At 38.8% G+C, this 26,716-nt stretch overlaps 2 protein-coding genes across 2 annotated transcripts; one reads left to right on the forward strand and one right to left on the reverse strand.

Annotated features, from left to right (window-relative positions):
* The first annotated feature begins 5,186 nt into the window (after positions 1-5,186).
* LOC147613806 (major pollen allergen Bet v 1-F/I-like) lies at positions 5,187-6,134 on the forward strand. Its single transcript, XM_086781224.1, has 2 exons — positions 5,187-5,495; positions 5,650-6,134. The coding sequence occupies exons 1-2, from the start codon at positions 5,312-5,314 to the stop codon at positions 5,982-5,984; spliced, it is 519 nt and encodes a 172-aa protein (XP_086637350.1). The 5' UTR covers positions 5,187-5,311; the 3' UTR covers positions 5,985-6,134.
* Positions 6,135-19,627: 13,493 nt separating this feature from the next.
* On the reverse strand, positions 19,628-20,568 carry LOC147613807 (major pollen allergen Bet v 1-F/I-like). Its single transcript, XM_086781225.1, has 2 exons — positions 20,267-20,568; positions 19,628-20,112 (listed from the first exon to the last, which is right to left on the reverse strand). The coding sequence occupies exons 1-2, from the start codon at positions 20,448-20,450 to the stop codon at positions 19,778-19,780; spliced, it is 519 nt and encodes a 172-aa protein (XP_086637351.1). The 5' UTR covers positions 20,451-20,568; the 3' UTR covers positions 19,628-19,777.
* Positions 20,569-26,716: the final 6,148 nt, after the last annotated feature.

Raw genomic sequence — 26,716 nt, forward strand, 5'->3', positions numbered from 1 at the left:
ACGAGATATGTGGACAAATGAGATCACATCTTTATACCTCAAGCAAGATTTGTTAATGGTCGAGATTATATTTCCTTATCTCATTCGAGATATGTGGACGGTGGAGATGGCATCATTGAATATGCTGAATGTATATCTGAGCAGGCATGTCCAGGGGGATCCACCGTGGCATTGAAGTGGATCCGAGTGGTATGCATATCTCGATCGAGATAATGTAGTGGCAGTGACATGTACTAATGACATGGATGGTGACTTGAAACTTGGACCTGTTGGCGTGGTGTTAGTTGGTATCTCGTTCCAGATATGGCGCTTTAAGCTCAGGAGACACGTGTCATGTTTTAAGATGGCAATATCACGATCGAGGTACTCCACCTGAGTTGCGCTAATGTCCCAATTTTAGAGATAGTAAACGAAAGTGAGTACCCTCATCTTGCAACCACCCCACAGCAAGGAATCCTAATCATCTTCCAACCATTATCGAGGGGGCGAAATCTCATAATCTCTCTCTCCAACAGGCACTGTATCTAGAGATGCAAGGAGCTTACCATCAGATTAATGATGATGGAACTGAGGAGGTGACCTACACAAACTATGTTTACATATAAGTATATAATAGTTTTTTCAATGGTTTGAACAAAAATGTCTAACTTGTAATTGTGGGGTAGGTGCCCATTATACTTATTGGAGTGTTTATGCACAATCCACCAAGTAGATATAGCCCATAATATATCCGAGAGAGAATGGAAATGATGCAGTGCATGGGAAAGGTTTTGGGCCATATTCCATTGCTATTTCAAAGTGTGAATAATGCAACATGAAAGAACCTAATCTAATAATGGGTAGGGACTGTAAGCCTCTACGAGATCCAGCTGAGAAACCAGTGGTTACTCCAAGGTATGAAACAAGAAAGAGATTTTTATAATTTTAATTTGTGAAATCATGTTCAAGATGGTAGGGAATGTATCTAATGTTTTTCACTTTGCAGGTGGTTGCTTGGAACTTTCACCATGGAGGGGGACCTAGTTCTTGATTGCTTTACAGGGAGAGGTAGCACGACAAAGGCATGCAAGTAGATGCTCCAACATTGTATAAGCATTGAGGATCATTTGATATGCCATGAAATTGAGTTGGGAGGGCTTGAAGATATTCCTGAAGACCTCGGTGACAATAAATTCATTGGCAAGGAGACAGAGGCATTGTAAAGGGCACAAGTGGAACCTATGATGGCAACTTTGTGACCTTTGCCACCATGGAATCAAGGTCTTGGGCCATATTGCCACCTCCACTGCCATCTAATGCACCTTTTCCTTACCATGTTCCTCCACGTTTTATGCCAATCTTGACATATCCTCCAAATTGGATAGCACCACTAGAGCCCCTTCCTTCTGAAGGGCCACATAACAAAATCAAGAGCTCAAGTATGCCTCCTCATACTTAAATGACTCTAGGAATGGAGGTTTTATTTTGCACTACAATTCTCATGACATTTTCTTTTGTTATTTATGAATGACTCTAGGAATGGAGGTTTTATTTGTTATTTTGAACTATATTCTCATGGCATCTACTTTTGAACTACGATTCTCTTGGCATATTCTTCTAACATTGTATGAATGAGACTCTAGTAATGGAGGGTTTATACTAATATTTAGAATCATCAACTATAGTTTGCATGACATTTTCTATTGTAAATTGATATTTTGAATCATAAATTGTAATTTTCATGAAACACTATATTGGGGAATATGGGAATTTTCCATAAGTTTGGGACACGTGGTCAAAACTTTGGATTTGCCAAAACTTAAACACCATTACTCCAAATTGTGCGCTTTAAAGCTTAATAGATCCCTCTTTTCAAGTGCTTTCCAATGATAGGTCACATGATAGGGTTTTGAGAAACTTATAGACATGTTAATCGGGTCCCACCTTTTTAGTATTACAAAAATGGGACTTGGGAGATTCCCAAACTCACGAATATGGTGTTATGACATAATCTATTGTAATTGTTTCATGCATGGAGAGAGAGAGAAAGAGAGAGGGGAGGGTTGTATCTTGTACCCTGTATATTAATTTTGAGTTGCATGGAGAGAGGCCAAGAGAGAGGGAGAGGGGTGCATCTTGTACCTTCTATATTAATTTTGAGTTGCATCAAGAGATAAGGAGTTAGCATAGGGGTGTAAAGAGATAGAAAATAAGATAGGGGGGTTTAAAGAGAGAGGGAGAGCATGGATGTAAGAGTGACATCGAGAGAGAGAATAAAAGAGGGTCCTAGGGAGAGAGTGCGAGAGTGAGGGAGTGAGAGTAGAGAGAGAGTAGAGAGAGAAAAAGCACTCGCCACTTTGGAGGAATCGCTCGCTAGAAAGTGCTCACCAAAAAAATTCCCCCTCTTTATAAGAGGGAGGAAATAGCTACAAAAGAAGGAAAAAGAATAAATTTAAAAAAATGTTACCTCAATCTACCACATACTTTATCTAATCCTACTTACTTACACAAAATGACATTAAATAAGAAACCCCAAATTAGTTAAGCACATAGTTAGTAAGCTTACCTTCATCTCGAGAGAGAAGATACCTCCAAAACCAAAGAAACAAAGCAAAAAAAATTTGTTTCTTCCACCCTTTTAGATGAAACATCCTAATTTCTAGTCCTACATACATGAATACACTTATCTTCATTACGAAAACTATTAAAGAATGAAAACTTTAATCATAAGAGGTGTGGGAGAGAGATGATTGTATAATAAGGAAAGGTAGAGGAAGAAGCATAAGGGAGGAGGACTGGGGGAGATGGAAGAGAGAGAGAGAGAGAGAGAGGGGGGGGGGGAAAGGTTGAGAAGGAGAGAGTGAAATAAAGGAAGAAGTACATGATGAAGGAAGCAAGAGGAGATGGAAGAGAGAGAGAGAGAGAGAGAGCATGTGTGTGTGTGTGGGGGGGGATCTTGGAGTGGAGATAAAAAGTTTTGGCTACCTGCCAAAAAAATAGAGATGAACAAAAGGGGGGGAAGTTAGGGGTATTCTGCGGCACAGGCTTGGCACCCAATTTTTGACTTTTTTTTAAATGTTGGTACAAGAACTGGTTACGAGAAAAATTACGAGCACTCGGTCAAAATGCTAGTGGATTGCGCGTACACTATCATTCCCTTATAGTGTGTCCCCGCGATCTTGTAAAAAATCATCCAAGGGATGAAAACTATGCTATAGAGAATGTGCATCATGTGAGCGATGTAAAAATGATACACTTGAAGAATGGCATGGGCTTTGGGGGGTGCTCGCTACTCCATCTACATGTCCCTTTTCATGTTAATAGCTAATGTGGACCACAATAACAACGTGGTGAGGCTAGGAGGAGAGGTGATTAGGCCACAAAAAATCAATTATGTAGTATAGTTCAAATATGAAACAAATAATATAAAATATATACATTACCTACTCTGAGAATTAATACTCAAATTATATCTCTTAGAGAGGTGTGAATGTGTAGTTCTTTACAAAATTGATGATAGAGACAACCATACTAGTAGGGAACTCAACCAGCCATGCTCGAAACTGATGATCCTCTCACTTGGCACAACGCGTTTGCCACATGTAGGGGTAGATTTTCTTCCTAAATGTCACTTGGCACAATGCGTGTGCCATATATAGGCATATATTTTCTCCCTAAATTTCACAGTGAGAGGTGATAATGTGGTGTATGTTTGTCTGTAATTTGAAACTGCTCAAAGCTGCAATCAATCGACTGTTGTCCAAGCCATGTGCTGCTTTAGGAAGTAGGAAGAAACGCGGCGGCGAATATTTAGGTGAGAGTACTTTTTTCTATTGGGCAACGAAATTTCGTTGCCAATTTTGTTGCCTATAGCAGCAAACTTTTGAGCATTTTTTCGATGCCGAGCAACAACAAACAGTCCCGACATCTCGAACACTGCTATGCCCCTGATGTGTTGTAATGAGTAAGCCTTCCTCCTCTCTTCATGATTACCCATCGCCGACCATGATAATCGAAGTTGATCATTCCTTTTATTCAACGAAAGGATTATAAATGTGTAGCAAATGGATCGTGAAGATGTAGCTAAAGAAAGGATAGCTTTGTAAATGTAAAATGGAAGAGAGATGAAGCTCGACGTTGACATATAGCGAAAGAGAGAGGGCTGAAGGAGGGAGTCATGATCCATGAGAGCAGAAGACCACAATAATATCCTTTAAAAGTCCCCTCCTTCTTGAATCCTTTCTTTGTAGTATCGATACAGTATTTAGGGAGTGATGATCCATGAGAGTGAGCGACTACATTATCTTCTAAAAGTCCTCCTTGAACTCTTTCTTCAGTATCAGAGTATATTGAGGGAGGAGATCTATTGCCAAATTTTGGATTCTGTGTCTTCAGCTCCCCTCAAAATGCAGTGTTAATGTAGACCTAACATTTCAAAATAAAAGGCCTCATTGAGCAAAGAGATCAATGTGGGCACTATAGGAACAGTAGGGATATCGATTATATATGGAACATCAAGAGGGAGAAAAGAGGAGAAAAAGAATTCTCAGATGCAACTTGGTAAGATTGGGATTTTTGTGCCCAGTAAGTGCGAAGTGTGTTTTTTTTCTTAATATCCTAAAAGTGGAGTAGTGACATTAGATGGTTCGAGTTTGAGCAGAATATAGATGAACGCTCACTATTCAAAGCATAATCTTCCTTTAAGTTTTAGATTCGAAAAACAAGCCGTAAGGGCGTCTAGATGCATGCGCTAATAATGCATGTTGGTGTGTGTGACGTGTATGAACGTAGACAAACGAAAAGAAACAACCTTATAGAAAGAAGGTTTGCGTGATCAGGACAGAAATACGTATTTCCATTCAAACCTTGATACGTGTCACTCTCAAGTGCTCAATGTTTTTCCTCGTCTCCAAATTTAATCTCCAAATCCAAAAAAGGTGGAACATATAAGAGAGAGATATATATTTCTCGTTTCGCTCTAGATTTGATAAACAAGAATCAAAGACGAAAGGGCGTCTAAATGCATCCTCCGCTAATACAGCTGCATGTCGCGCTCTAGATTCTATAGAAGGTGTTGGAAGCTCCGGCGTTGGAAGCAAGTTTTGCTTCTTGGAGTGTCGTGGTCGACTTCATTTTGCACGTGGGATATATCCCAACAAATTTAAATGGAGTTGGAACTCTTCCAACCAATATAAAAGTAGGTGCAGTCTCTGTCTCTCTCAGCTATCTCTTGTTTAAGAAACACTAAGCATCAGCTTTTACAAGAAAAAAAGAAAAACACATTTCAAGGGTTGGCAAAGCAATCACCAACAAGCGCTAGCTAATTAGTAAAATGGCGATCGAGGTGTTCAGCGACAAGGTGGAGTTGAAGGTGTCGGCCAAACGGCTGTGGCGCGGGGCCTTCGAGGACGCCCACAACTGCCTGCCCAAGGCTCTGCCGCACGTGATCGCCGGCGTGGAGTACGCAGGCAGCGGCTTCCAGCCAGGCTCCGTGAGAACCATCCACTTCCACAAGAGTAAGCAATTAGCTCTCTAGTTCTTCAATAATTAAAATCAGCTCAATATTTAATTTGATGTGAACTTTTTGTTGCAAGAGTAAGCAATTAGCTCTCTAGTTGAACTTTTTGCAAAGCTCATATTTGATACTGTTTTAATAATGCGCTCATGCAGGCCACGCTGAGCATATTGCGAGGGAGAAGCACCCGGAGCACCTGGTGCTGCACATCAAGGAGAAGCTGGAGGAGGTGGACCACCAGGCCCTCAAGCTGAAGGCGGAGGTGGTGGAAGGTGGCTTCGTGGGCATCCTCGTGAAGAAGTACAAGTACACCGTGGAGGTCAAGGAAGGGCCCCACCCCGACACTAGCGTGGTGCACTGGTCCTTCGAATACGAGGCCCTCTCCGAGAAGCACCGCGCCCACGTCCCCGCCGCCCTCAAGGAGGTGGTGCCCCTCAGCTACACGGGAGTGGAAGCCTACCTGCTCGCCCACGACGACTACGCCAAGTGATCAAATCTTGGAGGCCATCATCGTACCAATAAGAACATGAACAAATGGAATTGAGTGGGAGTACCTTACTCGATCTAGATCTTCCTCTCGAGGGTTTTGGCCTTGCCGTTTGTATCTTGAGCAATATAAATAACATGATATGAACAACAAGATTGGTGGCAACTAGAATGCTTGGGTAGCCTTATCTTCTTGATTGCTTGCATGTGTGCATTGTCAACGACTTTAAAAGAACGTGTGTTTCTCCATTCACACATAAACATCTTGAAGCGCTTGAATGAAGATGGACACTGTTTTTGTAACCTGTCTTTTTCGTATGCGTGTCTTTTTCAAGTTTATATGAACAACTTATAGAGATCAAAAAACGAGCATGACCATCAGGCCTATGATTATATTCGACATGAGAAATCGATGGACATTGATAGAGATCATAGAATACATCGCAAGGTAGAAAATTCCAAATTCATTTACCACATTTGAATCTTAGTTACACGTCATTCATCAAGTCATATGATTTTCGTGCTCGTTTGTGTGAGTAAAGTATATATGAAAAAGCCATACATAAGGTATGGCGGGGAGTTGGCACAATCCTCCCCGAAATTTAACAGACATAGGAGAACGTGCCCTTCGCCTATTTTCCAAATACCACTTTCGATATCAAAAGTTGGACCAAAACACCTTCATTGTTGAAGGAGGCCATTAGTCCTACATATCGATTCACGATACAAAACTCATTTTCAAATGTAGTAATGAATTTGTAATTTTCTAATTTGCGAGGTACTTTTGAATCCCATCCCATCACAATAGACTTCAAGCTCATCGATTTCGGATGTGAGTCTAGGATTGCTTCCAAGTATGCATTCAAATTCATGCTCATTCGAGCATTTCAAATATGCTCTACACTACATGAAGTATGCTACCCAAGCACTCACACAAAACAATGTAAAAAACTTTAAAAAAACAATCTTGTTTTGCAAGCCGCTAGAGCATGGAGTCCATTGTTAAATCTCTTCTTTACTCCATGGATTAGACTAACTAGGTGTTACATAAGATTCTCATTTAAGCCCACTATCCTCTAAGCTATTGTCACACTAAGCATAAAAGGGCCTAGAATGAGGGATGCAATTTGGCAAAATTTACTTTTTTGAAAAAATAAAAAAAACCACACTAACTAGTATTTGCAATGTGATGGAAGCGACCACCAGGAGTGCTAGTCCAGCAAGTTTACAGGACTTGAAGCAACCCCGGACATAGGGTGAGTCCTCATTTAGGAGACCAACTTCACAACAGCACCATAAGCCGGGGCTGCACTCCTCTGTGAGCTAGGCAGACACAAGACAAACTAAAAAAGAGAGAACATAAACACACACACATAGTTATCAATTAGTCATGATCACTTCCAAATTGCATCAGTTTCTATCGTATGTTTTACTAGTGTAATGGCTAGGAGATACAACAATGATTTTTCCCTCCTCTGATTTGTCATGTAATGGCATTCATGAATTTGAGCAATCTCTTGCTTCTTTTCCAACAACTTGTGTTAATTCAGTAAGTTTCAATTGTTTTTAGCATGCTACATGCGTCAATTCAGTTTTTTTTAGCATGCTTGGGTAGCCATGTGGGTAACCCAAGGTAAAAATTACCTAGAAAGCTCCTCGCATAATACTGGAGCACTAACCAGGATCTCAAGTACGCCAGGAAAGCATCTACTTGCATCACCTTCTTGCGCTCAGATCGGGTCACTCGCCTTGTGCAATCGACGTCATCATCCAGTACAGGCTTGAAAGGGAAGGGCAGGTTCTTGAACTTGTCAAAGATGATGTGCATGGATGAGTCCCAGAAAGGCCCCATTTATGTGAGACCCCCGCCCCCCTCCGCTCGATGCCCCCTCCTCGGGCGCTAGCAGTGGAAGCAGCGTTAGCTTCTCGCACGGGGTTGAGATCCACACTCGGGGCCTCGCCCCCATGGATGTCCGAATGACAAGATACTAGCCGGGCGGCACCGAACCTGGAAAAACTTCCCTCGCCCAGAAGGCACGCGCGATTCCACTAGGAAAACCATCTAACGGGAGAATTAATCTATCGAGTCAAAGTCTTAACTAACCAAACTGATTCGACCGAAGTTGAAAGTCACATGGCCAGATCAAGGAAGAGACTTGCACTTGGTCCATAGAATCACCACTTTTTTTCCTAGCACAGCCGCTGATTCCCTCCCACAACAAGCATCTTCCTAGGAGTTATTCTAACTAACGTAACTTAATCGTAACTATTTGTATCCCAGGAATCCCCCAATCCAGCCCAACCGGCCTATGGGTTTAGCCAACCACCCAACCACTGTATTGGTAGGATTCTTTTATAAAAATTTGGTTATGTTTTGCCCTGGTATCAAGGAAAAGAGTTCCGAGGCCCCCTAGCCGGCGCTTCAAGAAAAATTCAAGGTAGTCATACCACTTACACACCCAATATGAAATTACCATTTTAACAGATTCAGTTGTCTTTAAAACAATCTTTCAATAAAACCATAGTATTACTGATCACAATCCTCCAAAATATTGAGTCCATTGTTTTACAAAAATATATTATTCGGACTCTCCATTGAAGACCAGTTGGTCAACCAACGAGATCTAATATCAAAATTCAGTTCACAAAAGTAATTCCTTCTAGTTCATCCATATCTTCCTCGACGTATGCATGGGTGTCCTGGCAACTGCAAGCTCATGCATCACCTGGTCAGAACCCTCTAGGATCCTACTTAGGTGTCCTAGCACTTCACTCAGGGACCGCTTCGTCGGTCCTTGCCCATCGTATACTAGAAGCGCACCATTTTAACCAATCTGAGGAGGCTAGTCAAGACCTCGACAGGCTCTGCCCGCGAGGGACGTCCCTCTACGCCCCAGCTATTGCCAACGAGTCTCTCCTTAGTTAAATCACAAACCAAATGTTTCCTCAAGCATTCTGGCATAAAACAGTCCTTTAAAAAAAAACAAAGGTTCTATGCAAGTAGAATTCTCGGTTTGAGTTTGATTCACAATACCCTTTTTCCCACAATGAGGATTTTCTTAATGAGAATCATTGATCTCACATCTGGGTAATCTACCCATCATTTGACTTAATTTCCAACTTGATTCTTCGTGATTTTGGTTAAAGGAAAACTACTCTAATTCAATGGTAGTCTATTCTTTATGTCCAGATTTGGAATTGGTCATGAGGTTTTTACTTGATTCAGATTCGAGAGATGGACAATTAATTTACTATCCGCCGCCATTCTCACAGTTGTGGTCTACGGTCGTGGTCTAATAAAAAATTATTCCATTTACTTCTAACTTTGATTCCTAAGAATTTTCTTCAAATGAATTAAGAGAACTTCTAATCGTAAGAAAATTCTAACTTTATGAGTTTCTTTCCATCCTAACCACAATAGAATTAAAAAAAATAGTTCTATACGAGAGTATCGGGATTTTATAAAAATACTCTTCTTCCACTAATCCAATTTTGGGTATATATCAATTTGTTGATTTATCCTCATATAAATATCTTAAAATATCCTTTCCACCAATTTAATCATCGACATTAGTATACCCTAATTTTCTATGTGGAATTATGGTGAAAATTTCTCTTTTATCATCAAAATTAATTTAGACCTTTTTTCTACTTAAATACCATGAATTTTCTTTTTTAAAATAAATAAAAATATCCATTATTTTGGAATATGCCAAAATTTTCTCTTTTAGCATTTAAATGATTGAGTACCGAATGTGATGGGAATTCCTCTTTTAACATTTAAATTCTTATGCATAAAAATTAAATTTATCAAAAATTTATTTTTACTCTTAATTAAATAATTATGCATAAATAAAAAAATTATTCTTTTATGAATATAATAAAAATCATTATTTCTGCTTAAAATTTCTAAACCTACAATATGGTAGGAATTCCTCTTTTAGTATTATGCATAATAAAAGATATGTATTTTTTTCTGGAAAATTTCCCATAGCTTCATTGCTATTACTGATATATTCTTAATTTTTTCTAAAAGAATAAAACTTGTAATTAAAATATGATAGAAGTTCTTCTTTTAAGCTTAAATTTAAACTATGTATTCATATCATAATTTTAACCATAAATATAAGTAAAATTATGATTATTTCTCTTTGATTAAGCTAATTTAAACATTCATCTTTTTCCAATTTGCTAGGATAATCCTTTTCTCATTTAGAATGAGTTAAAGTAATTTATATCTACTCATAAACAATCTAAAAAATAAAGAACCATTATTTTTACTAATACAAAATCATGAAAATATCAATTCTTAATCTCTAACTCATCAAGCCTAGAGTTTAGTTTTGAAATAAGAGATTATCATTGAGAAACATTCTTTTGCTAAAGATTTAGCCATAAAGATGACTACTCTTTTAAAGAGAGAGATTTACTTAAGGAAAGTATTACAAATAAGTATAAAGATTAACTTAATTCTAATTAAACATTAAGAATCTTACAAAAAGCTTGATTTAAATAAAAACAATCATTTTGAAAGCTTCTCAAGCTTGAGAGTGGTTGAGAAGAAGAAAGTCACTGAGATAATTGAAAAAAAAACATAAACATTAATCTTACCTCAAAGTTTGGCTTGATTCTTAATTAGTAGTTGAGCCCCCAACCAATCAATTGGTCACCAAGAGGAGAACAGAAAACTTCAAGAGTTGTTGGGGAGAGAGAGAAGCTCCAAGCTCCCCAAAAGAAGAGGAAAATTAAGGGATAATAGAAATATGCTTATTTAAAGATAATACTAGCATGGTATAGCTCAAAGATGAGAATACAAAGGAATAAGGGTCGATTTGTAGGTGAGGGAGGCCACTAACCAAGTCCAACTAGGTTCTAGAGCTTTCCAGCTTCAGTTTGACTCAATTTGGATAAGATTTAGACCAGTTTGGCTCCTTTTTTGATCCAGTTTGATCTAGGAGAGAGGAGAGAGAAAAATATCACATTTTTTGAATTAAAAAACCCAAGAAATGATGAAGAAAAAGGCACCTAGTTGATGTGGCTTCCTTGCTTATTGAGGTGTCAAAAATGCATCATTTCTTCTAAATATCTCATTTTTTTACTAATATCTCTTAATTTTTAACTAATAAACCTTCTACTCAGTCAACTCTTCATCTTATGTGAGCATTTTTTCATTTTTGGGTATTTTCTTTTATTCTTTGGATTTATCTCATCCCAACACCTGGATTAAGCCTATTGGCCCATAGGAGCCTTAATTAGACCATAATTCGATTTTTTTTTGAAATGTGGACCCTTAGGCTAAGGTCTTTAATACACATATTTAATTGATTCCTAATGCATATTGGAGAATTTATTTTGAACTTCTGTTTCAAGAAAATATATCTTGGAAATTAGAATAATTTTTAAATCCAAAAATATCTCAATTTTGAATTACCTCTCTCTAAGCCAAAACAATGAAAAATAATATTTTCTTGCATTCTGAAATAGGGGATGATTACAGGAGATTGAGGTAAAAGCTTATTCATTATTCAGGCTGAGGAGGAATCTTACATCCTCTTCCACTTGAAAAACGCGAGATGTCCTCATCTCGCAAAGTGGGGGTAATCTTTTACCAACACTTCTTCTTTCTTCCAATTGGCGTCCTCTAGAGGGAAGAACTTCAACTTGAATAAAAACTCTCTGAGGACTGTGCTCCTCAGAACCTTCTCCCGGACGTCAAGGATTTCATCAGGTTGGAGTACCATCTAGCCTTGAGTCGGAGAAATCAATTGTTCATCATCAAGCATATGACTCGGACTAGGTACATACTTCTAAAGCAAACTAACATGGAATATATTATATACCTTGAGTTGGGGAGGCAGAAGAAATTTATAAGCTAAATCTCCTACTTTCTTTATATAGCAGCATACCGTCCGCAGTATCTGGGAGAGAGTCTCATGTACTTCCCTAAAGATAAGGAACTTCTTTTGGGTCATACTCGAATGAAGACCATATCTCATTCTTCAAATACTCTCTTTGATCTCTTTTTATCAGCATAATGCTTTTGCCTATCCTGGGGGAAGCCTTAATATCTTTACGGATTGATTGCATTTGCTGGTCCATGTCATCAAGCATGTGTCTGGACATCTTGACCCTAATTAATGGATCGGACCAAGTTAATGGCGTAAGGCAATCTTGTCCATACAGAGCTTTGAAAGGGCTCATCTCGATGCTTTGATGATAGGAAGCATTGTAAGCAAACTCAACCAGGTTAAAATGGCTTAACCACTTCTTGGGTTCCCTGCCACCACAGCATGACCGAAGGATATCTTCTATTACCTAATTCACTCTTTCAGTCTGGCCATCTGTCTGGGGGTGATAGGTTGTATTGAGATCCAAGAAAGTTCCTATTGCTTCGAAGAATGTAATCCAAAATTTCGATATGAACTTAGGATCTCTGTCACTTACTATCCTCTTGGGTAAGCCATGCAATCTGAAGATCTCCTTGAGGAAAACTCTGGCAACATCCACTGCGGTGTAGAATTCTTTTACTAGAATCAGATGGGTAACTTTGGTTAGTCTGTTAACTACCACAAAAATAGAGTTGAAAATTGATTGCACTGAAGGTAGTCCAGTGACAAAATCCATACTGATTCATTCCCACTTCATCCGTTGAAGACGAGTTGGTCAACCAACAAGATCCAATATCAAAATTCACTTCACAAAAGTAATTCCTTCCAGTTCATCCATATCTTCCTTGACGGATGCATGGGTGTCCTAGCAACTGTAAGCTCATGCATCACCTGGTTAGAACTCTCTAGGATCCTACTTAGGTGTCATAGCACTTCACTCAGGGACCGCTTTGTCGGTCCTCGCCCATCGTATACTGGAAGTGCACCATTTTAACCAATCTGAGGCTAGTCAAGACATCGACAGGCTTTGCCCGCGAGCGACATCCCGTGACGACACCTCGCTAACTGTTGCCAATGAGTCTCTCCTTAGATCTCTCCTTTTTCTTCCTTCACTTCCTCAGCTATAGTGATAGCTCTAGCTGCTGCAATATGAGGTGGAACTCTCTCTTTGGTTTTCCCAATTTACTTTGCATTGGAGGCTGCAGACTACTGAGTTGGCACTCTTTTGGGGTTGCCCTGATTTTAGTACGGGGACCCTGATTGGACTCATATGAAGGATTCTGTCTCTGAACTTTGGGACCCTAGCTTCCTTGGCCCATATAAGGAGTAGGGCAATTCTTGAGCTGATGCTCAAACCCTTGACAACCGAAACACCTGTTTTCACTCCCTCTGCATTCTGGAAAGAGCCGGAGTTCCTGAGAAAGAGATTCGAGGAAAAGGTCTTTCTTCATTCCTAAAACTTCCAATCTCCTGATTTTAGTTGGGACCTTGGTGTCTCTTTGCAGGCAGAAGGTTGGAAGAATGTTTGGGTTTATCAACACAAACACAAATACAACAAGCAGACACAATTTCTCCACAAGAAACATGTTGATTAGGCGAGAACAGCAATTCAGACACAGTAGAAACTTAATATGCAGACAGAAATCCGATAGAGCAAGGTCACCCAAGAGATATGAACACTCTGAAATCTACTTTATTCTCCTCCACATTACATTATTTCCCCTTCTTTTCTACCTTGCCCAAAACGTTACTCCTTCCCCCAAAACGTTACTCTTGAATAACAGTTACATATCTTAACTTCCAAGATCCCAAGACATTGTTAACTTCCAAGATTCCTAGACATTGTTAACTTCCAAGATCCCAAGACATTCATCAGACATTCCTACGACCTTATAATTCCAACTTAGCACATATCCGACTTGGCACATATCCGACTTAGCACATATCTGACTTACTAAATATCTGACTAAGAAACATTCAACCTAACAGAACTATGCCTTCAACACATGGCACGTCCCGGTGGTGGATTTCAAAGAAATCTGACTCGGATCCACATATCCCTTCATCACATCAAAATGTCAGACAAAAGTAAAAGCATGCTAGCAACATCAAAAGTCTGGTCCACCTCCTTCATAACATCAGGTTTAACAACTTGAAAATCGCTGGCTGTTGCTGCTACATCCACACTTTGTAATGAAACTGGTTCCTTGAACTGCTCAGCAACCTGTATTTGCTCTGCACCATGCATCTCTACATCAGGCACTTGGTCTGCAACTATCTCAACTCATTCTACTAGCAAACCTGTAACTTGTGTCTTCTTGAAACTCTGGTTCTTCTCTAGGTCCTGCACTTTCTGCATTGAAGGTGCTCTCCATAAAGCAATCATCACTCTTAGTGGGCATGCAGTACCCAACTTGAGACTTTTGGAAAAATTATTAATTTTAAAAACTCCGATCCAGTAAAGTCCGACTAAGCAACTTCAAACATAGCACAATTCAGTCAAACAAACTCTGACAAAAGCTTCAGCAAATTTCAAGCTCTGCAACAACTGATCAAAACACCCGGTGCCAACAATTAAGCTTCAACACCTATGTTCTGCCTTAAGAACATCCATCTCTATGCTCTGTTAACTTCTGGTGAGTCGGATCTGACTTCCTCAACATGCACCAAATCTGAAATTGGCCAATCAAGATGTGGTGGTTTCCCTTAAAACTTCTTCAGCCTAAAACCATTGATTGGCTTCTCTACCCTTGTTCCAAAGACATCTGCCACAATAGAGGTTCCTTTACCCAAATCCTCCACAATTTGATAAGGTCTTTTATATCTAAGTGTCAACTTCCCTGGATGAGGTCCCAATCGAAAGTTGTACACCATCACCCAGTTACCAACCTGAAACACTTTAAATTTGACATTCATACTCACCCATTCATACTCACCCATGCATGTCGTCTCTTCTGGATCACCTCAGTGATATATGAATTGGTCAACCTGTCTTCTTCCAACAACTGCATCAGATATTTACTCCTGTGCTGAACTAACAATTTAGGAGATATCTTCTCAGCTGTGATTCTAAGACTTGGCACCACAAACTCCATAGGCACCATAGCTTCTAATCCATACACCAATCTAAATGGTGTCATGCCTGTTGTTACCTTAAAGGCTGTTCTAAAAGACCATAATGCTGAGTCCAATTTGTCATCCCAATCCTTATGATTGTCTGCCACTATCTTCTTCGAAATTCCAACCAATGTTTTGTTAGTACTTTCAGCCTACCCATTAGCCTGAGGATGGTAAGCTATAGACTTTTTGTGCCTAATCATATGGGTTTTAGTCAATTCATCTATCACCTCATTTAAGAAATGAGATCCCCTATCACTCACAAGCTCCACAGGACACCCAAACCTGGTCATTATGTTGTGATACAAGAACCTTGCAACACTTGAAGCTTTATTATCCTTCAAAGCTACAGCTTCTACCCATTTAGCACAATAGTCTGTTGCAACCAAACTATACATGCATCCTTTCCTTGTTGTAGGCTTAACGGGTCCCACAAAATCCATCCCCCACTTTTGGAAAGGCTCTAGTGGCAAAATAGGATGATCTGAAATTCTATCCTTATTATCTGGCTCACCAGTCTTTTGACATATGACACACCTCTTAGCATACTCATGTGCATCCTTCAAAACTGTGGGCCACCACAATCCAGCCTGGAAAATTTTCTTTCCTGTTATATCTCCTGAGAAATGTCCACCTGCTGCACCAGAATGTGCTTTTTGAATAACAGCATTTTGTTCAAAATTCGAAACACACCTTCTGATGACTTGATCAATGCCCTTCCTATATAATGCCCCTGCAATTACCAAAAAAGTTCTACTCTTCAAAGCAAACTTCCTTCTCTGATCTGCAGTAGTAAACTCACCTGGGATAGTGCCTTCAGTCAAAAATGTCAATAACTGGTCATACCAAGAATCCGACACAGCAGCCTGAACTTCAAATATTGAAGCATCTGGTAAATCATCATTCACTCCCACTGGTTCTTCACCTGTCTCTAACCTACTCAAGTAATCAGCAATGGCATGTTCTTTTCCTGGAGTATGAAGAATAACAAAATCAAACTCTTGTAATAACAACATCCACCTAGCCAACCTTCCTGTCAGCAACGGCTTCTTGATTAGGTACAACAAAGCTTGGTGGTCAACATGGAAAATTACCCTATTTTCCAACAAATAGTGCCTAAATTTGTTCAAAGCATATACCATGCCCAATGCTTCTCTTTCAGTGAGAGCATAATTCCTCTCAGCTGATGTGAGTACTCTGCTTGCATAATAAACAGGCCTAAACCAACCTCTGACTTTTTCATGCATCAACACTGCTCCTATGGTCACATCAGACGCATCCACAAAGACATGAAAAGGCAAAGACATTTCCGGAGACTGTAGAACTGGTGCAACAGAGAGTTGGAATGATTTTTCTTGAGGATCAGCCCAAACAAAAGCCACTTCTTTCTTAGTTAAGTGTGTTAGTGGTAACACACATTAGCTAAATATCTGAGATACCTTGAATGCCACTTAATTTGACCCACATATCTCATCAACTCTTTAACATTGACGGGAGCCCCTGCAGATTGGATGGCTTCAATCTTCTTTACATCAATGGCCATCCGTGGGCGAGGCCCCGAGTGTGGATCCCAACCCCGCGCGAGATGCTAACGTTGCTTCCGTTGCCAGCGCCCGAGGAGGGGGCATCGCGAGAAGGGGGCGGGGGTCTCACAGAAATGGGGCCTTTCTGGGATTCAGCCATGCGCATCATCTGTGACAAGTTCAGGAACCTGCCCTTCCCTTTCAAGCCTGTGCTGATGACGACATCGACTGCACAAGGCGAGTGACCCGATCTGAGTGCAAGAAGGAGATGCAAGTAGATGCTTTCCTGGCATACTTGAGATCCTGGTTAGTGCTCCAGTATACGAGGAGCTTTCTAGGTAATTTTTACCTTGAGTTGCCCACGTGTACCCAAGCATGCAAAAAAAAACTGAATTGATGCACGTAGCATGCTAAAAATAATTGAAACTTACTGAATTGACACAAGTTGTTGGAAAAGAAGCAAGAGAGTGCTCAAATTCGTGAATGCCATTACATGACAAATCAGAGGAGGGGGAAATCATTGTTGTATCTCCTAGCCATTACACTAGTAAAACATACGGTAGAAACTGATGCAATTTGGAAGTGATCATGACTAATTGATAACTATGTGTGTGTGTTTATGTTCTCTCTTTTTTAGTTTGTCTTGTGACTGCCTAGCTCATAGAGGAGTGCTCCCCGGCTTATGGTGTTGTTGTGAAGTGGGTCTCCTAAATGAGGGCCCACCCTATGTCCGGGGTTGCTTCACGTCCTGCAAACTTGCTGGACTAGCACTCCTACGGACGCTTCCATCACACTGCAAATACTGGTTAGTGTGTTTTTTTTCATTAAAAAAAAAGTAAATTTTGCCAGATTGCATCCCTCATTCTAGGCCTTTTTATGCTTAGTGACAATAGCTTAGAGGATAGTGGGCTTAAATGAGAATCTTATGTAACACCTAGTTAGTCTAATCCATGGACTAAAGAAGAGATTTAAGAACATAACACACACACACACACACATCATCATAATCATCATCGTAACCAGGTGCACTCCATGGCTCTGAAGCTTGCAAAACAAGATTGTTTTTTTAAATTCTTTTACCATGTTTTGTGTGAGTGCTTGGGTAGCATACTTCGTGTAGTATAGAGCATATTTGAAATGCTCGAATGAACATGAATTTGAATGCATACTTGGAAGCAATGCTTGACTCACATCCGCAATCGATGAGCTTGAAGTCTATTGTGATGTTCGATGGGGATTCAAAAGTACCTCGCAAATTAGAAAATTACAAATTCATTACCACATTTGAAAATGAGTTTTTCCGGGTTCGGTGCCGCAAGGCTAGTATCTTGTCTGGACATCCCTGGGCGAGGCCCCAAGTGTGGATCCCGACCCCACGTCAGAAGCTAATGCTGCTTCCGTCGCTAGAGCCCGAGGAGGGGGCATCGCGCGGAGGGGGCGGGGGTCTCACATAAATGGGGCCTTTTTGGGATTCAGCTATGCGCATCATCTTTGACAAGTTCAGGAACCTACCCTTCCCTTTCAAGCCTGTGCTAGATGACGATGTCGATTGCACAAGGCGAGTGACCTGATCTGAGTGCAAGAAGGAGATGCAAGTAGATGCTTTCGTGGCGTACTTGAGATCTTGGTTAGTGCTCCAGTATGCGAGGAGCTTTCCAGGTAATTTTTACCTTGGGTTACCCACGTGGCTACCCAAGCATGCTAAAAAAAACTGACTAAACTTACTGAATTGACACAAGTTGTTGGGAAAGAAGCAAGAGATTGCTCAAATTTGTGAATGCCATTACATGACAAATCATAGGAGGGGGAAATCATTGTTGTATCTTCTAGCCATTACACTAGTAAAACATACGATAGAAACTGATGCAGTTTGGAAGTGATCATGACTACTTGATAACTATGTGTGTGTGTTTATGTTCTCTCTTTTTTAGTTTGTCTTGTGTCTGCCTAGCTCACAGAGGAGTGCTGCCCGGCTTATGGTGCTGTTGTGAAGTGGATCTCCTAAATGAGGACTCACCCTATGTCCGGGGTTGCTTCAAGTCCTGCAAACTTGCTGGACTAGCACTCCTGGTGGTCGCTTCCATCACATTGCAAATACCAGTTAGTGTGGTTTTTTTTATTTTTTCAAAAAAGTAAATTTTGCCAAATTGCATCCCTCATTCTAGGCCCTTTTATGCTTAGTGTGACAATAGCTTAGAGGATAGTGGGCTTAAATGAGAATCTTATGTAACACCTAGTTAGTCTAATCCATGGAGTAAAGAAGAGATTTAACAATGGACTCCATGCTCTAGCGGCTTGCAAAACAAGATTGTTTTTTTAAAGTTTTTTACATTGTTTTGTGTGAGTGCTTGGGTAGCATACTTCATGTAGTATAGAGCATATTTGAAATGCTCGAATGAACATGAATTTGAATGCATACTTGGAAGCAATCCTAGACTCACATCCGGAATCGATGAGCTTGAAGTCTATTGTGATGGGATGGGATTCAAAAGTACCTCGCAAATTAGAAAATTACAAATTCATTACCACATTTGAAAATGAGTTTTGTATCGTGAATCGATATGTAGGACTAATGGCCTCCTTCAACAATGAAGGTGTTTTGGTCCAACTTTTGATATCGAAAGTGGTATTTGGGAAATAGGCGAAGGGCACGTTCTCCTATGTCTGTTAAATTTCGGGGAGGATTGTGCCAACTCCCCGCCATACCTTATGTATGGCTTTTTCATATATACTTTACTCACACAAACGAGCACGAAAATCATATGACTTGATGAATGACGTGTAACTAAGATTCAAATGTGGTAAATGAATTTGGAATTATCTACCTTGCGATGTATTCTATGATCTCTGTCAATGTCCATCGATTTCTCATGTCGAATATAATCATAGGCCTGATGGTCATGCTCGTTTTTTGATCTCTATAAGTTGTTCATATAAACTTGAAAAAGACACGCATACGAAAAAGACAGGTTACAAAAACAGTGTCCATCTTCATTCAAGCGCTTCAAGATGTTTATGTGTGAATGGAGAAACACACGTTCTTTTAAAGTCGTTGACAATGCACACATGCAAGCAATCAAGAAGATAAGGCTACCCAAGCATTCTAGTTGCCACCAATCTTGTTGTTCATATCATGTTATTTATATTGCTCAAGATACAAACGGCAAGGCCAAAACCCTCGAGAGGAAGATCTAGATCGAGTAAGGTACTCCCACTCAATTCCATTTGTTCATGTTCTTATTGGTACGATGATGGCCTCCAAGATTTGATCACTTGGCGTAGTCGTCGTGGGCGAGCAGGTAGGCTTCCACTCCCGTGTAGCTGAGGGGCACCACCTCCTTGAGGGCGGCGGGGACGTGGGCGCGGTGCTTCTCGGAGAGGGCCTCGTATTCGAAGGACCAGTGCACCACGCTAGTGTCGGGGTGGGGCCCTTCCTTGACCTCCACGGTGTACTTGTACTTCTTCACGAGGATGCCCACGAAGCCACCTTCCACCACCTCCGCCTTCAGCTTGAGGGCCTGGTGGTCCACCTCCTCCAGCTTCTCCTTGATGTGCAGCACCAGGTGCTCCGGGTGCTTCTCCCTCGCAATATGCTCAGCGTGGCCTGCATGAGCGCATTATTAAAACAGTATCAAATATGAGCTTTGCAAAAAGTTCAACTAGAGAGCTAATTGCTTACTCTTGCAACAAAAAGTTCACATCAAATTAAATATTGAGCTGATTTTAATTATTGAAGAACTAGAGAGCTAATTGCTTACTCTTGTGGAAGTGGATGGTTCTCACGGAGCCTGGCTGGAAGCCGCTGCCTGCGTACTCCACGCCGGCGATCACGTGCGGCAGAGCCTTGGGCAGGCAGTTGTGGGCGTCCTCGAAGGCCCCGCGCCACAGCCGTTTGGCCGACACCTTCAACTCCACCTTGTCGCTGAACACCTCGATCGCCATTTTACTAATTAGCTAGCGCTTGTTGGTGATTGCTTTGCCAACCCTTGAAATGTGTTTTTCTTTTTTTCTTGTAAAAGCTGATGCTTAGTGTTTCTTAAACAAGAGATAGCTGAGAGAGACAGAGACTGCACCTACTTTTATATTGGTTGGAAGAGTTCCAACTCCATTTAAATTTGTTGGGATATATCCCACGTGCAAAATGAAGTCGACCACGACACTCCAAGAAGCAAAACTTGCTTCCAACGCCGGAGCTTCCAACACCTTCTATAGAATCTAGAGCGCGACATGCAGCTGTATTAGCGGAGGATGCATTTAGACGCCCTTTCGTCTTTGATTCTTGTTTATCAAATCTAGAGCGAAACGAGAAATATATATCTCTCTCTTATATGTTCCACCTTTTTTGGATTTGGAGATTAAATTTGGAGACGAGGAAAAACATTGAGCACTTGAGAGTGACACGTATCAAGGTTTGAATGGAAATACGTATTTCTGTCCTGATCACGCAAACCTTCTTTCTATAAGGTTGTTTCTTTTCGTTTGTCTACGTTCATACACGTCACACACACCAACATGCATTATTAGCGCATGCATCTAGACGCCCTTACGGCTTGTTTTTCGAATCTAAAACTTAAAGGAAGATTATGCTTTGAATAGTGAGCGTTCATCTATATTCTGCTCAAACTCGAACCATCTAATGTCACTACTCCACTTTTAGGATATTAAGAAAAAAAACACACTTCGCACTTACTGGGCACAAAAATCCCAATCTTACCAAGTTGCATCTGCGAATTCTTTTTCTCCTCTTTTCTCCCTCTTGATGTTCCATATATAATCGATATCCCTACTGTTCCTATAGTGCCCACATTGATCTCTTTGCTCAATGAGGCCTTTTATTTTGAAATGTTAGGTCTACATTAACACTGCATTTTGAGGGGAGCTGAAGACACAGAATCCAAAACTTGCCAATAGATCTCCTCCCTCAATATACTCTGATACTGAAGAAAGAGATCAAGGAGGACTTTTAGAAGATAATGTAGTCGCTCACTCTCATGGATCATCACTCCCTAAATATTGTATTGATACTACAAAGAAAGGGTTCAAGAAGGAGAGGACTTTTAAAGGATATTATTGTGGTCTTCTGCTCTCATGGATCATGACTCCCTCCATCAGCCCTCTGTCTTTCGCTATATGTCAACGTCGAGCTTCATCTCTCTTCCATTTTACATTTACAAAGCTATCCTTTCTTTAGCTACATCTTCACGATCCATTTGCTACACATTTATAATCCTTTCGTTGAATAAAAGGAATGATCAACTTCGATTATCATGGTCGGCGATGGGTAATCATGAAGAGAGGAGGAAGGCTTACTCATTACAACACATCAGGGGCATAGCAGTGTTCGAGATGTCGGGACTGTTTGTTGTTGCTCGGCATCGAAAAAATGCTCAAAAGTTTACTGCTATAGGCAACAAAATTGGCAACGAAATTTCGTTGCCCAGTAGAAAAAAGTACTCTCAGCTAAATCTTCGCCGCCGCGTTTCTTCCTACTCCCCAAAGCAGCACATGGCTTGGACAACTCTCGATTGATTGCAGCTTTGAGCAGTTTCAAATTACAGACAAACATACACCACATTATCACTTCTCACTGTGAAATTTAGGGAGAAATATAAGCCTATATATGGCACACGCATTGTGCCAAGTGACATTTAGGAAGAAAATCTACCCCTACATATGGCAAACGTGTAAGATTCCTCCCCAGCCTCTCAAAATGTCCAGCATCTTCTCCTATAATCAATCCCTCTTCAGAAATATAAAAGACTTGTTTCTAACTGTTTTAACCTAGAGAGAGAAAATATTCTAGAGAGAGAATATTCAGATTTTTAATATTTTTGGACAGAAAATTATCTCATCTTATTAAAATAAGTTCCCCTGAAACAGAAATTCAAAAAGAACTTTCCAATATGCAATTGGAATTAATTGGAAATGGGTATAAAGGACCTTAGCCTAAGGGTCTAGATTTTCAGAAATTTTTGGATTATGGTCCAATTAAGGTTCCTATGGGCCAATAGCATCAATCCATGTGTAGGGAGGAGATAAATCCAATTTGTAAAGAAGATACCCAAAAAAATGAGTAAATGCTCACATAAGATGAAGAGTTGAAAATGTACAAAGTTTATTAGTAAAAAACTATGAGTAATATTAAAAATATGACATATGTAAGGAAGGGGAGTTCTTTAAAGGAGGTGCATATTTCACATAAGATGAAGAGTTGAAAATGTACAAGGTTTATTAGTAAAAAACTATGAGCAATATTAAAAATATGACATATGTAAGGAAGGGGAGTTCTTTAAAGGAGGTGCATATTTCACATAAGATGAAGAGTTGAAAATGTACAAGGTTTATTAGTAAAAAACTATGAGCAATATTAAAAATATGAGATATTTTGGGTATAATGATTCCATTTTGACACATATGTAAGGAAGGGGAGTTCTTTAAAGGAGGTGCATATTTCACATGCTTGAATGAGTTTTAAACTCATAAAAATTGAGATATTTCATCTCTCCTCTCTCCTAATTCAAGTCTAGTTCCAAAAAGTTAGCTTAACTGACCTAAAAATGGTCAAAAATTGACCAAACTGATTTGGAAAATTCTAGAATCAGTTTGTTTGGTTAGGAGCTCAATTTTTCCTATAAATAGAAGCCTCCCTCTTGTTGAAAAATATATAGTGTTTATGCATCGTTACTCTACTCCACCTAAGCCAAGAACTGTGAATTCATTTAATAATTCACTAGTTTTTGGAGCTTCCCTCTTTCTTCAATCCTCATTAGTGGCTCCATCAACATACTTAACCAATTGATTGGTTGGGGGCCTCTACCGTGAACAAAGAATCAAGTAATTTGTAAGGCAAATGGTGAATATTGATTCTTTTCTATAATTTCTCAATGTTTCTCTCTTCTCAACCCCTCTCAAGCTTGAGAAGCTTAATTGGAATGGTTTTTTTTTAATGCTATTGAAGTTAATTGATGAATGGTAGTGAAGAGTTACATAATTTGATGAATGCTATTGAAGTAAATTGATTAATGATAGTTAAGAATTACATAAATTTTCTTTTATGCTTAATTCTAATGGTTTTTATGTAATTTCTCTCTCTCACTCAAGAAATGGTCATACTCTTGACCCATTCTCAATCCAAATGAAGCTTTTCCTTAATCCAAGATTAATCTATGCTTGAGGCCAAATTAATGGCTTTTTTCTATGCTTTTAGATTATGTATTTCATGAATATTGATGATTCAATACATTATGGATTAATGATCCAATTAGGGATCATTCTATTTATTTCCTTAATGATAAGCTTTATCTCTTAGAAAATTTGAGATTTATCAGTCATAGCAGCGGAGCTATGGCAACATTTTTATAAAAATTATGCATAAAATAATTTCATTCAAAGCATGAAAAGAAGACTTCCTACCAGATTCTAGGAATTATCATCCTAGATTAATTGAAAGATATTCATTGTAATCATAGAGAAGTTGATTTTTATATTATGCATAATTGATTTTCATGCATAGAGCTATGCATAAAAGATTATTATTTTAACATAAAAGTGTTACTTTTATCATATTTGGATTTCATGCATAGAGGTATGCATAAAAGATTATTATTTTAACATAAAAGTGTTACTTTTATCAAATTTTAATTTTCATGCATAGAAGTATGCATAAAGGATAATTTTTTTATATTAAAAGTGTTACTTTTATCATTTTTAATTTTCATGCAAAGAAGTATGCATAAAAGATAATTTTTTTTATATTAAAAGTGTTACTTTTATCATTTTTAATTTTCATGCATAGAAGTATGCATAAAGGATAATTTTTTTTATATCAAAAGTGTTACTTTTATCATTTTCAATTTTCATGCATAGAAGTATGCATAAAGGAAAAATTTTTATATCAAAAGTGTTACTTTTATCATTTTTAATTTTCATGCATAGAAGTATGTATAAAGGAAAAAAATTTTATATCAAAAGTGTTACTTTTATCATTTTTAATTTTCATGCATAGAAGTATGCATAAAGGATACTTTTTTTTATATCAAAAGTGTTACTTTTATCATTTTTAATTTTCATGTATAGAAGTATGCATAAAGGATAATTTTTTTATATCAAAAGTGTTACTTTTATCATTTTTAATTTTCATGCATAGAAGTATGCATAAAGGATAATTTTTTTATATCAAAAGTGTTACTTTTATCATTTTTAATTTTCATGCATAGAAGTATGCATAAAGGAAAATTTTTTATATCAAAAGTGTTACTTTTATCATTTTTAATTTTCATGCATAGAAGTATGCATAAAGGATAATTTTTTTTATATCAAAAGTGTTACTTTTATCATTTTTAATTTTCATGCATAGAAGTATGCATAAAGGATAATTTTTTTATATCAAAAGTGTTACTTTTATCATATTGGAATTCATGCATAGAAGTATGCATAAAAGTTGATTATTTTATTATAAAAGTGTTACTTTTATCATATTTGGATTTCATGCATAGAGGTATGCATAAAAGTTGATTATTTTATTATAAAAGTGTTACTTTTATCATATTTGGATTTCATGCATAGAGGTATGCATAAAAGTTGGTTATTTTATTATAAAAGTGTTACTTTTATCATATTGGATTTCATGCATAGAGGTATGCATAAAAGATATTCTTTTTATACTAAAAGTGTGATTTTCATCATAAATGGATTTTATGCATAACTTAGATGCATAAGAGAAATTCTTTTATTCTAAAAGTGTAATTCCTACCAAATTGAATTTATGCATAAGAAGATGCATAAAAGATTGATTTTTATTTCGAAAGTGTTAGTCTCCTTAAATGGAATTTATGCATAAATAAATTTGTAGAGAAATCTTATATCAAATATAAGAATTCTCTTAAAAAAGATATGAAATGTGATAAGATGTGATAAGAGGTGTATGAGATGTGATAAGATTTGATAAGATGCGTATGGGAAGTGATAGGATGTGACAAGAGATGTATGAGATGTGAAAAGATGTGATATTAAGATGTGTATGAGATGTGATAGAATGTGTTAAGATGAGTTAGGATGTGTTAAGATGTATATGGGATGTGCTAGGACGAGAATAGATGTAATATGGTTGTATGAATGTGATGTGGATGTATACATGTAGATGTATATGTATGAATGTGAATGTGGATGTGGATGTGGATGTATGAATGTAGATACGGATGTGTATGTATGTATGTGGATGTGTATGTATGAATGAGGACGTGAAAATGGACGTATGTATGTAGATGTGGATGTATGGATGTGAATGTGAATGAAGAGTGGATGTGGATGTATGGATGTAGATACGGATGTGGATGTATGTATGTGAATGTGGATGTATGAATGAGGATGTGAAAATGGATGTATACATGTGAATGTGGATGTATGAATATGAATGTGGATATGTGGATGTGGAAATGGAGGTATGGATGTATGAATGTGGATGTGGATGTGGATGTATGAATGTGGATGTGGATGTATGCATGTAGATGCGTATGTATGAATGTGAAATTGGATGTATGATGTGGACGTACGAACATGGATATGTATGTAGAATAATGAATATGAAGGTGTATGTGAGATAATGTGTAGTCTATATGAGTGAATGGATGAGAACGAGTACACATTGAATGGAATGTGGAATAAGTAATGTGGTCCGAGAGTGGATAATATGGAAAGACAAGAGTTCGTTATAGAAACTGTATTTTGTGACTGTTTGTAAATGACTGTTTTATGTCAAGAATGCTGGAGAAGCATTTTGACCGTCTTGAGGATTAAGGTCATGAAGACTGAACTGATAAAGTTGCAACTGCTGACGGAGAGTCAATGGAGGACGTCTCGCGTAGCAAGGTCGATCGAGGTCTTGACCAGCCTCGGTTCGATTTAAATGGTGAGCTTCCGGTACGGTGGATGAGGGACCAAGGAAGCGGCCTATGAGTGAAGCGCTAGGTCACCTGCGAAGGATCCTAGAGGGTGCTGACCATACGGTGCTCGGGCTCTGGGTCGCCGAAGATATCCACACGTGCGTCGTGGAAGATATTGGAACAAGGAGTAAGAGTTGTTTTCTGAAATCGGGCATGGATCTGGTTGATTGACCTTGCTGGTCCTCAACGGATGAGTCCATGGCTCTTTTATATGGATCTGTGGGTTGATCTTGCTGATCTTCCACGGAGATTCCATTCTATTATATG

Source organism: Cibotium barometz, chromosome 43 (genome assembly GCF_041138505.1).
Source record: "Cibotium barometz isolate CiBa-2024 chromosome 43, ASM4113850v1, whole genome shotgun sequence".
Lineage (NCBI taxonomy): Eukaryota > Viridiplantae > Streptophyta > Polypodiopsida > Cyatheales > Cibotiaceae > Cibotium > Cibotium barometz.

Bases quoted from the DNA above. Each gene is read 5' to 3' on its own strand.
- LOC147613806 (XM_086781224.1), top strand. From the start codon at position 5,312: ATGGCGATCGAGGTGTTCAGCGACAAGGTGGAGTTGAAGGTGTCGGCC. The intron at 5,496-5,649 runs GTAAGCAATTAG...GCGCTCATGCAG, and splicing joins AACCATCCACTTCCACAAGA to GCCACGCTGAGCATATTGCG.
- LOC147613807 (XM_086781225.1), bottom strand. From the start codon at position 20,450: ATGGCGATCGAGGTGTTCAGCGACAAGGTGGAGTTGAAGGTGTCGGCC. The intron at 20,113-20,266 runs GTAAGCAATTAG...GCGCTCATGCAG, and splicing joins AACCATCCACTTCCACAAGA to GCCACGCTGAGCATATTGCG.